Source organism: Neltuma alba, unplaced genomic scaffold (genome assembly GCF_004799145.2).
Source record: "Neltuma alba isolate B1F8T4 unplaced genomic scaffold, ASM479914v2 tig00013281_pilon, whole genome shotgun sequence".
Lineage (NCBI taxonomy): Eukaryota > Viridiplantae > Streptophyta > Magnoliopsida > Fabales > Fabaceae > Neltuma > Neltuma alba.
In genome coordinates, this window is record NW_021637569.1 from 77,205 (window position 1) to 89,779 (window position 12,575).

Here is a 12,575-nt window from a genome sequence, read left to right on the forward strand (position 1 = left end):
ACTACTTTTAATGAGATTATCATCCAATTAAAATCAATACATATATATCTCTTTTCATAATACAGCTAATAAGGGCATCTGTGTAAAGAAAATGAAAGAATTTAATGCTATTAACGTTTTGCAAAGTAACTTATATTTGAGAATGTAGAAACCTTTTAGAAGATGTCTTTTATCAAAACCAAATTGTGTACTGTGGTCAACAATATAAAGTAGAGCACAAGGAAAATTCAATGAAGGTGATCAACAAAACAAAATGACAGCTTGCAGCTAGCAAACGTAACTGGGTGGTCCAAAACGAGAGCCATGTTATTCCAACAAAAATCTTAAAACAGTAGAAAAGCACACTTGTGGTTGTAAACAATAACAAGGACTACTTTAATTTCGGAAATTATAAAATTAAATGTTTTAGAATATCGGAAGGTTTATGAGTGGAAACAACGCGTTTTGCATGGGAATCTCTGTGGATTTGTTCATACAAACGGATGTCAAATTCGATGTTTAAACTCAACAAAATTAGCTTATAGACATTAATATAAGAACTAATTTGACATTTAATTTAGTTCTAAATATAAATCTTAATTTCTTTTGTCTATCATATCTATCTTCTTTTTTTTTTCCTCAAGTAGTCATTGTGTTAAAAATTTTATCAAATGATAATTCTAGCTAATATACATTATTAGAAAGGGTATTTTAGGAAAAACAATACCTATCTATTACAAATAATTAACTTAACTAATTTTTTTAATCTACTCAAATTAGTCAATTAGCTTTTATATTGAGGTATATATGAAGGTAACATATACCATCAGTGTAGTGACTAAAGTTTATGTTTCTTGTATTAATCATATTGAACGAAAGTTTATTAAGAATAAGTGTTTTTCTCTTTTTCTCGGTTTTTATCTTTGGCCATCAAGAATATGAGGTTTTTTTTAACGTTGCTCAAGAATATGTGTATTTCAAGGTTTATGTCCTATGTAGAGTCTAAAAAAGGGCTAAGCTTGGAACTCACAAGTTTCTGTCATAGTTTATTTGTAACATATCTATTTGGACGAAGATTTTTGGGGGGGGGGGGGGGGATAAGTGAAATTTTAATTAAATCATGTAATTCTATTTATTAGTTTACTGCAAATTTCTCATTAAGATAATTGATCGATAACCATTAACCTGGTGTACAAATTCAATAATGCCAATTAATCCATACAATCCTTGCAAATTATTGTATTTTCTATTCGATAACCATTAATTTGCAAACTTGTTCAACATTGTCGCTACTCGCTAATACTCTTCCGGTCTTTAATATAGGACCCAATTCTTAAGTTAGTTTTGATCCTAAATATAAGACCCATTTCTCATATTTATCAATTTTCTCTAAATTACCCCTATAGATACTCCCTCAACCATAATTATGTAAAAGAGAGAGGGGGTATTAAGAAAGATGATTATGGTGTTTTAGGAAAAAAGTGTCAATTTTCTTATAATTAACTAACTTACCTAACTTCCTTAATCTAATCAAATTAGTTAAATGGGTCTTATATTAAGGACAGGAGGAGTATCATATAGAAAATACCCGCGTGATGGTTCAACATTATTTTAAAAATATTTTTTGAAGCCAAATCCTTTATATTTGTAAGGATTTGTATTATTTAACTTAATTACAGTTATTTGAATAATAATAAAATTCCAAATATGATAATAATATATCGCAAAATCGTAATAGATGAGTTTCTGGTTCAAACTCGGCTGTGACATGCTTGGGTGGATGCTTCAAATCGTATTAAATTAAAAAAAAATGATAATAATATATTATAATAGATGAAGAAGAATCTTGGCTATTCTCCGGTCAAATACATCCAGCATCTTTTTTTTTTCCCCCGGTAGAAATACATCCAGCCTCTTTGATTGACGTTGGATCTGAGAAATCAATTTAATTGACATCAATATTATTATTATTATTATTATTATTATTATTATTATTATTTTGTGATGAACCGAGCCGTTTGAAACATAGCTAGAGTCTCTGAGTCAAATAAATAATTGTTAAGATAATGGAGCTTTCACATTTTAATATAATTCTTTAAGGAGTTCTTTTGCAGGGGATTTGATCAGCTAAGAAGGAACCAACTGACAAGGTGAAGTGACCTCTGCTTGTCGTGATAAAAAAAATTATTATCAAAAAATTATTTCGATATTAATAAAAGATTTACATTCTATAGAGACCAGTAACTAGGCAGGAGTAGGACCCCAGTAACTATGACATTCTAAGCAAGGTTTTGATCTTCGGCCTGCAATTTGCAAGTTGGCGTTGGAAAAAATAAAATAAAAAAAGGACAGCTTGCACTACAGTGAGCTGTTGATTGAAATAATAAATGTTTTTTAGTAAATAAATAAATAGTCTCATTCTGTAAGAAGAAGAATACAAGTTTAAATATCAAAAAGTATACTTATTGGGAGAATTTTAATCTTAATACTTTCAGCCCAACAGAGATTAGTCTCAAGTCCAAAATGATTTGAAGATATTCTAAGTTATATATATAAAAACAAAAGACAGCTTACACTAGACTTCATACATATATACTTTGAAGCAAGGAACAAAAAACCGGACCGGGTATTGAACCGGTCGAGGAAGTGGTTTAAGGGTTAATGGTTAGACCGAGGTCAGACTGGGATCAGACCGGTTATATTAAAATAATATAATTTAATTAATAATGACAAAATATAACAACATTAATAATCACTTATAACAAAATATAAAAAAATACAGCAATAATTTAGTTACAGCACATAACAAAATAATTGAAAATATTCATCATTACAATCTTTTAATCATTAAAATTCAAAATATTATATTTGATTATAAAATTTTTACGTAGTATAATAAAGAAACTGCATTCATCTCATTGTTTTGCAAGACGGTCATTTTTTTTTATTATAAAATATGTATTTACAATTTACATGTCATGGGAGATAAAAAAAAATTAAATTAAATGAGGCTTTGAAAAATTGAAAAAAATGGACAGAACACGCTATACTAGGCCTGCAAAATAAAGCCTATACATAGGGCCTAACACTTGACTTTAATTTGTACAAGCTTTTTATTTTGTTGGACAGAACACATTATACTAGACCTCAGCTTCTGTTTCTTTCTCTACCGTCTTTCTTTTTTTTATTTTTTCGACTTCACGTCTCTTCTCCTTCCGCCTTCCTCCTCCCCCCTCTCTCTCTGAAAAACTCACTTCTTCTTCAATGGGTTTCAAACAAAAGCAACAAGGATGTGGCTCTCTACAAAAACAATCGGCAAGCTCCTCTCCTTCTCTTTGTCTTTCCCTTTCATCTTGCTCTTCCTTTTCCTTGCTTTCATTCTTCTTCTTTCAAGTCTGATACGTTTTATCTGTGACTCTTCTCTTTTTGCCTCTTCTTCCTCCCGTAGGACATGGAAAAAAGGAAAAGACCGGACAACCCACCTCAGCCGGCGGTTATCCGGTTTTAAACCGGTTTTTACCGGTTTAGCCGATTCGTTTCCGGTTCCTTTTATGCCCGGTCTACCAACCAAACCAGACCGGACTGAAGACCGGTTCACCGGTTTTTCGGTTGAACCGGCCGGTCTGGTCCGGTTTTTTTTACCTTGCTTTGAAGTTCCTAATTGTGGCCAAGGAGTCAATAGTATCATTCCTTAATAGATGACACTTTTAACTACTATCAGTTTTTAATATAAGAGTTAGTTGACTAATTTAAGTAGAATAAGAAAATCAGTTAAATTAGTTATTTGTAATAAATAAATGTTATCTTTCTTAAAATATCCTTGCTAATCAAGTATATTGGTTAAAACTATCATTATTACAAAGAATACTTTGAAAAAAAAAAAGATAAATATGAAAGACAAACTAGATTTGAGTCTTGTAACTAGGACTAAAATAAAAATCAAACGAGATTTTATATTAAGGACTGAGGGTAGTATTTTATAAGGATAAAGAAAATACATAATCTCTTCTCATAATACAACTAATAACGGCATCTGTGAAAAAAAAAATGAAAGAATTTAATGCTATTAACGTGTTGCAAAGTACCTTATATTTATATTTACGACTATGGAAATCTTTAGAAGATGTCTTATATCAAAAACCAGACTGGGCCAATGATTTTGTAATTTAGTGGTATAAGTATTCTCTTTTTAAAAAAAATCAGAGATTGCTAGTTCAAACCTACTTATACCTTCATGTCATTACTATCTTTCCCTTTAATTGGAAAAAAAAAAAGTCCGGACTGGTAGTATTGGTATTTTATAACAATACATACATCTGGACTTTCAAGGTTAAATTTGATATGTTTACTGTTCCTCCATTTTTTATTTGGTCACGCGCAAAGTGTAATATCTCAAATTTTATGGATTTAATTAAAATATGATGAAAGAGAAAAATATTTGAGAAATTTTTGAGATTAAGGCCCTTAAAATATAACCTAAATAATTATAACGCTAATTTTGTGAATTTAAGACCTCTTTTTTGAAAACTTCAAGAAAAATAGTTAAAGGTTTATATTTGAGCTGAAAATTTTAAAAAACTTATTTTATGAGGCAAGGAAGCTAATTGAAGCATAAAATCCTTAAAATGAGTTAAGAATTAGTTTTTAGAATTAAATGCTATTTTCTTGAAAAATTCAAGAAAATAGTTGGGAATTGATTTTTGACCTGGAATTTTTATGAAAATTATTTTAGGAGTCAAGAAAGCTTTGGATAAGGAAAATCCATATAAAATTTCGTGGAATAATTTCTGAATTCATTTTATAATTGCAGAATTATAAAGAAATGATAGAATTAGAAATGAGGAATTAAGTGAAGGGCATAATAGACATTTCACAAAAGTCACCAGCCTTCTTCCTCTTCTCATTTTCGTCTGGGACCAAAAGAAGAGAGAGAGAGACAGTTCAGAGAACGGGGGGGAGACCGAGAGAAAGAGAGGGTGAAGGAGGAGTGGCTGGAGGTGGTTTCTATTGCATGCAATCCGTGTTGCCAACCAAGGTGAGTCTCCAGAACTTCCTTCTACTCTTGTTTCCTTGGATCTGTGGCTTAATAAGGTGCAATGGTTGATTGAGAAAGTCTGGTTAGTGAGAGAAAGTAAAGGAATGGAGAGGAGGATCGGTGAGTTTATGTTTTATGATAATATTTAAGCGTATGATGGTAGTTTTGGGTCTGCATGTTGATAGACAGTGTTGCATGTGAGTTTTTTGCTCTTATATATGTTTCCGAAGCAAGGCATGAGCAATCTGGTATAAGGATTTGAAATCTCTAAGTTGTGCTTCATGGATTTCGAATTTACAGAGTTAAGAAGTGAAGGCCGAAACTGATAAATATAAGTGTGTGTGTGTGTGTGTGTGTGTATGCCTTGCATGTGTGTTCTTCGGTCTAAATGTTCTTTACTCGTCTCTGTTTTCTGAATCCGAAGCAAGGGCTCAATTTTTGGAGCTATGGATGTCGGGTTCTGAGGTTTTGGGAAGAAAGAAATTTAATGTTGATATATATGTATGTCGGTTTTGACCTTTGCTTCTGGTTTATGGCTGGCCGAATCTAGTTCATAAGATCTTGAAGTCAAAGTCTTTCCTTGCTTTTCGTTGCTGTCAAACTTCTGGGTAGATTAGAATGTTAATGATGATATTTGGGTGAAGATCCTGGAGGATGGTTCGGACTCGATGTGAATGATTTTTCTGGCTTATGACTGTGTAAAAATTGGGTCTGTGATCTTAAAATTAAACTCTATGTTATGTTTTTATTTTAGTGTCGGTTTTGATGAAATTGAAGAGAGATTATGCGATATACATATATATGGGACTGCACAACGTTGACTCCTTCTTTTGGTGACTTGGTGATTATTTTGGGAGTATACTTTAATCTGGAAAATGTCAGACTTGCTGGATGTGGCGTGATGTTAATGGTGTGGGAGCTGAAACTAAATCACATGGCAATTATTTAATTATATATATAGATACATGGAAAGTATTTTCGGTCAAGTGGGTTTCAAGAGGAAATGTAATTTTAAACTAGGGGACTTTTAAATGGTGGATAGAATGATGTTTGTGAAGCTGGAATTTCACAGTCGTAAGAAAGGAATGCTGTTATTATAAATTATAAGCACCTTGAAAATATTCAAGGGTGCCAATTCATTGTTGGAAGACTTGGAATAAATGATCTAGTTACATATATATGTCTTGGCCTATGTAGGAATTTGGGAAAGATGCTGGAATTTTGTAAATTAGAGCCTAAAAATGAATTCTTCAAATTAAGAAGGAAAGATAAGCAAAACAAATTTGTGAAGTATAAGGGAAATAGACAAGTTTATATAATTGATTATAAGGAATTCAAGCTATAATGAACATGTTATTTTAATACAATAGTTAATAATTTATATACTTATTAATATATATATATATATATATATCCTTGCCTATAAAATATATTAGATTTGATATTTGTCCAAGTCCATTGAGAAAGAAGCTAAGAAGGAAGCAAGGGGAAGGTAGTACTGAAGAAAAAGTAAAAAGTAGTAACTCTTTTCCTTTCTTGTGATTGTGCATTAATTGCCTCATATTTGGATGTGCCATGATGCTGATTGTGTATGAGAACATGTAAATTGCCTTTGCGGGATATGATTTGTCATGACAACATGTGACTGTTTCCATTTATTTTGGAATGTGGACACTATAGTTAGCGATCAGCTATGTAAGTGCATGATGCTTGTTCATCAATTATTATATTTGGTTGCAAGGTGTTTTTCTCTCTAGCTTGGGTAACATGTTTATTTGTGATCTTGTATGATTACATGAAGGAATTTTACTGCTAGAATTTTTTAGAATCTCATCACTTTTTTCATGTCATACAGCAAAAGCAAGTACTTCTAAAGGCAAAAGAGTAGTGATTGATAGATCTTGAAGGTGAAAGAAGAAGCAAGAGATCTTGTGTATATATATTTTGCTTAAAATGCTTCTTGTATTTTATTATTTTGGAGTAAGGATATAATGTGTATATATTTTGTTATGTAAATATTCTTTCATAAGGAGATGACTAAGGGCAGATTAACTATAATGACCGCCATTGATAGGAATAGCCTACATGTTGATATATAGTTTTTATTATGCCCAGATTGTATATATGAGTATATGTACCCTTTTGTACGGACTAGTAGCCAGGGTATTGAATGTTAAGCCCTGCTAATTATATATTTAATTAGTTATAGGTTGCTTTGAAAGTAAGCAAAAAAAAAAAACTCCTTTTTTTTTCGGGATGAAACCTGGCTCTTAGTGGTTTAAAGTGAAAGAAAATAATCCTACTGGTGAATAGAGGTAAGGTGTTACACAAAAAAAGCCTTTGGATGCGCTGGTGAAAAGAGTTGATCAAGCAGTATAAAATCTTTTAATAAAAAGGAATAGAGAAAGGCCAAAGACAACACTTAATGAGGTTCTTAAGTGAGATCTTTTAATTAATTATATATTCAAAGATTTGGCTTTAGATAGAGTTCAATGGTATCATACAATTCATATAACTGACTTCACCTAGTTGGATAAGGTTTTGTTATTGTTGTTGTATTGTTTATCCATTTTTTCTGAAACAAATTGAGATATCATAACTATTCTTGGATCAACTTTTTAATTTGTTAAATGCTGCAGATTTTCAGTCCGAACAAAAAAATGCTGCAGATTTTATGCACGAGAAAAGGCAAAATAATACTTGTCTCTTCAAATTGGATAAAATGTATTTTTAAATTTTAGATGCTATCATATTTTATTTTAATGCCTTAAGGAGTTCTTAAGCAGGGGATTTGATAAGGCTGAATGAACTTATCATCCAATTAAATTAATCAAATGAATATATTTATATATGTATCACATTATATATTGTTTTTATTCATGTATGATATATTATTAACCTTTGCATTTGTTTGAACTTGATTTATCAAACTTAGTGGAATATTATACGGGAAAAATTGGAGAAAGTTTTCTTTTTGGATAAGTGGAGGAAGTATAATTTTCATATATAAGTTAATTCTGATTTGTCTACTATAAAGAGGACTGTTTAAAGTTTATCGATACATAGCCAATTCTAATTATAAGATACTATGAACTTGTTTTATTATATAATCAACAAAAATATCTTAAACCTGGCAGGTTATTAACCTGTCTTTAAATTTAATAACTTTTCTATTTTATTTTTATTCAATATATACACTTTTAAAAAAAACAATAGTTTACAAAATAATAAAATTGTATACTCGTACAATAAATTTAATGAATTAACTTATATTAATAAAAAAAATCTTTTTACTTTATATACTATAATAATTAATAGTTTAGACAGACACACAATTCATAAATTATAAATGATGTGACTTATTTATTATAATCCCAGCCCACCTCTACTTGTTAAATTTTATGGATGGATCTTGTTGATTTGGAATCGGAATTTTTGCAGAGCATCCTCTTTAATTGTTACGTTAACGTTTGTGTTTCTTAAATTTTTCAAAGAATAGCAGGAGCACTCAATAATTTGCTTTATCTATTATTTATTATTTGTGCGGTCAATAATATGTAGTAGAGCATTAGGAAAATTCAATGAAGGTGACCAACAAAACAAAATGACGACTGGCAGCTAGCAATTGTAACCGTGTGGTCCAAAACGAGAGCAAAATTATTCTAACAAAAATCTTAAAACAGTAGACTTGTGGTTGTAAACAATAACAAAGACTACTTTAATTTCAGAAATTATAAAATTAAATGTTTTACAATATTGGAAGGTTCATGAGTGGAAAGTACGCGTTTTGGATAGGAATCTCTGTGGATTTCGTTATATATACGGATGTCATCAATTGGATAGTCAAACTAAACAAAATTAGCAAACGTTACTTAATATAAGAACTAATTTGATATTTAATTTGATCTTAAAAATAAATTCCAATTTATTTTGTTTATCATATTTATCTTTTTTATTAAGGTAGTCATTGTAATAGCTGTACATGTTAAATATTTCATCAATAATAATTCTAGCTAATATACATGATTAGCTATTAGTAAGACTGTAAGAGTATTTTAGGAAAGACAATACTCATTTATTACAAATAATTAATTTAACTAATTTTTTTTAACCTACTCAAATTAGTTAACTAGTTCTTATACTAAGGATTAGATATAACACATACCACCTGTATAGCGACTAAAGTTTGCCTTTCCTGTATTAATTATATTCAACGAAAGTTTACTAAGAATAAGTCCTTTTCTTTTTTTTTCTTTGTTTTTCTTTTGCCATCAAGAATATGAGGTTTTTTTTTTTTTTTACCTTGATCAAGAATATGTGTTTCAAGGTTTATGTCTTAATGTATAGTCTAAAAAAGGGCTAAGCTTGGAACTCACAGGTTTCTGTCATGGTTTATGGGTGCCTAGGAAACAATATGATACAAACGCAGATATAAGATATGTTGAAATATATCCACCAAACAATTATTATGCGTAAAAGTGGCTTGATTCGTTTTATTTCTTTTCCCCTTCAAACATTAAATCTTTTCATCTTGAAAAACTATAATGAACTCCTAAACTTATACCTAAATTTGGAATACAATTAACATATTTTAAAGATATTTTCACTTTTATCGACCATTAATTTTCAATTTTTTTCTGAAAAAAATTCTATTTCTTAACGACACTTTGTTCCCTTGATGTTTTCTGTATTGGCTTTAAACTTCAAAGCATCCACCGGATATTTTCAAGGTTTTTAATTTGTTCAATGTGTATCAAAGCTCTCAGGGATGTCATCGTCACTATTCTCCAATAAAAATCACAAAATTGTCTTACACCCACTTTATTGTCTCCTTCTCCGGCCAGCTTCTACCTAGCGCCATGTCCAAAACCACCAAAGTCTTCACTTTCTTCGTCTTCCTCTTGCTTGTTCTTCTTCCAGCCCTAGTTGTTTCAGAGTGTAACTGTACATGCGATAAAGAAGACGAAGTCGTTGGCGACAAAGCCAGGGCTTTTAGGTATAAATTTGCAGCCATAGCTTCAATACTCTTTGCGAGTGTCATCGGAGTTTTGATTCCGGTCATCGGAAAGTTTGTCTCATTCTTAAGTCCTGATAGGGACTTCTTCTTCTTCATCAAGGCCTTTGCCGCCGGCGTCATATTGTCCACCGGATTCATTCACGTCCTTCCCGACGCGTTCGAGAACTTGAAGTCTCCTTGCTTGAGCGAACATCCATGGGCAGACTTTCCCTTCACTGGTTTTGTAGCCATGTGTGCTGCCATGGGAACCCTAATGGTGGATGCTTTCGCCACTGCGTATTTCAAGAAAGTTCATATGATTGAGGAACAAACAGGACACGAGGGACATGTTCATCTTCATCATACTCACGCAACAAATAATGGTCATGCTCATGGGTCCTCAGATTCATCTCAGCTTCTTCGTCACAGAGTCATATCACAGGTATAGGCATATATATATATATATATATATATATTTATAAGATCACTCAGTTTAACATCGTGCTTTTACACACACACACACACAATATTAATTTAAAATGAACAAAATGGATAATATATATGCATGCAGGTGTTGGAGGTGGGGATAATAGTGCATTCGGTGATCATAGGAATAGGTTTGGGAGCATCTGAGGATGCAAAACACATAAAGCCTCTGGTGGCTGCTTTAACGTTTCATCAATTCTTTGAAGGAATGGGTCTTGGAAGCTGTATCACTCAGGTGTGTCTCTTTTCGTAAATGTCCAAAAGAGTAATTCAAAATTATCAAGGAATCACTAATAAATTATTGGTTAAGATGGTAAGCAGTTTTATTATATTACCCCATAAAGAGAAGAAAATAACTTTAAATCTTAGGAAAAACAGTTATTGAAAGGGTTTTAATCTTAACACTCTTAGCCTGACAGACTTCAGGATACTCTGAGTTATATTAAAAAAAAATATATTAGGGAATCATACATAGCAAGACATCTAACTAAAATTTCTCTCATAATTGAATAGATAGTCACTAATAATAAGCAATTTCATATGTGGCAAAGTCACAAGACATGAGGAAAAACACCAAAAGAGAATCCAATGTGGCCCATGCCATTGGCCACAACTCATTTTCATCTGTTTATCCGAATAAATCAATGAGCTTGCTTTTTATTTACTCATCTTTGTGATTTTTCCTGACTCCACTTGGGTTAGTTAAGCTCCAGTCAGTTGATACTTAGTGCCATGATACCCAGAAAAAAAAAAGTCACTATTACTCTATAATTTAAATATTTCCTATTGTCCTGAATATAAGATTGTCTTAACTAGTTCGCAAAATCCAAAAAATAGTAGTATTATTATCGTGAATAAAGGGATTAGAAGAAATAAGATAGATGATAAGATGATGTTAGAATTTATTGTAGTTAATTAATCAATTAACATTAGTATTGAAAAGATTGATAATTTTAAGAATGGAGGGAGTAACATTTACCTTTTGTTTTGTTATAAATATCTTTTTGTTCATGTATAGAAATTGAAGGAACTTTTGACAGCATCCAAAACAAAAATAGTCCATCCTCATTTTACTGCAGACAAAGTTTTACAAGATTTGTTCAATATCTCATTCATCGTCTAAATATGTGTGTGTATATATAATTGCAGGCAAAATTCAAGAACAACGCTACAGTAATTATGGGATTGTTCTTTGCTCTGACTACCCCAGTAGGAATAGGAATTGGTATGGCAATTAGCAGCAGATACGAAGAGAATAGTCAAAAAGCTCTTATTATCGAAGGAATATTTAACGCAGCGTCGGCAGGAATCTTAATATATATGGCACTTGTTGATCTTTTAGCTGCAGATTTTACAACTGAAAGATTTCAAAACAGCACTTATCTTCAACTGGGAGCAAATATTTCTCTACTTTTGGGTGCTGGTTTGATGTCTGCTTTAGCTTATTGGGCTTGACTTTTAACTATTTGTAATATTTTTAAGTGATTAATATTTATATCCATTGCAACTTTTATAAGTTAAAAACTATTTTAACTTTTTTAGTATATTTGGAGTGAATATAATTAAAATAGAAAATAAAGGTGAAATTTTATTGAAAATCATAATTTATCTGCGTTTATAGCATATTTTCTTGTTTGTTACACTTGAAGACTATTTTAAAAACTATTTTAATTTTTTTAGGGATGAACCTGGATATTACACTTGAAGACTTGTAGTTCTGATGCTTAATAGTATTTTTAGTATATTTGGAGTGAATATAATTAAAATAAAACATAAGAGTGAAATTTTATTGAAAATCATCATTTATCGTTGTTTATAGCATATTTTCTTGTTGGTTACACTTGAAGCCTATTTTAAAAACTATTTTAATTTTTTTAGGCATGAACCTCGATATTACACTTGAAGACTTGTAGTTCTGATGCTTACTAGTGTACAGAGATGAACGTATTTAAATGACTTAAATTGGAAATCATATTCTCATTTTCACCGAAAACTTATAATGCAACTTGGAACCATTGAAAGTGACATGCGAAAAATAGACTTCCAATGTTATTTCAGATGAAAAGGACAAATTGGCTT

At 30.9% G+C, this 12,575-nt stretch overlaps 1 protein-coding gene and 1 long non-coding RNA gene across 2 annotated transcripts; both read left to right on the top strand.

Moving 5' to 3' along the window:
- Positions 1 to 4,917: 4,917 nt before the first annotated feature.
- On the top strand, positions 4,918 to 7,161 carry LOC114736018 (uncharacterized). Its single transcript, XR_003739315.1, has 2 exons — positions 4,918 to 5,014; positions 6,870 to 7,161. It is a non-coding gene; the product is annotated as an uncharacterized LOC114736018 (long non-coding RNA).
- A 2,633-nt stretch (positions 7,162 to 9,794) lies between these two features.
- Positions 9,795 to 12,020, top strand: LOC114736017 (zinc transporter 1). Its single transcript, XM_028923805.1, has 3 exons — positions 9,795 to 10,452; positions 10,582 to 10,731; positions 11,646 to 12,020. The coding sequence occupies exons 1-3, from the start codon at positions 9,874 to 9,876 to the stop codon at positions 11,949 to 11,951; spliced, it is 1,035 nt and encodes a 344-aa protein (XP_028779638.1). The 5' UTR covers positions 9,795 to 9,873; the 3' UTR covers positions 11,952 to 12,020.
- Positions 12,021 to 12,575: the final 555 nt, after the last annotated feature.

Coding starts and splice junctions, on each gene's coding strand:
- LOC114736017 (XM_028923805.1), top strand. CDS start 9,874: ATGTCCAAAACCACCAAAGTCTTCACTTTCTTCGTCTTCCTCTTGCTT. Junction 10,453..10,581: donor GTCACAGAGTCATATCACAG/GTATAGGCATAT, acceptor ATATGCATGCAG/GTGTTGGAGGTGGGGATAAT. Junction 10,732..11,645: donor TTGGAAGCTGTATCACTCAG/GTGTGTCTCTTT, acceptor ATATAATTGCAG/GCAAAATTCAAGAACAACGC.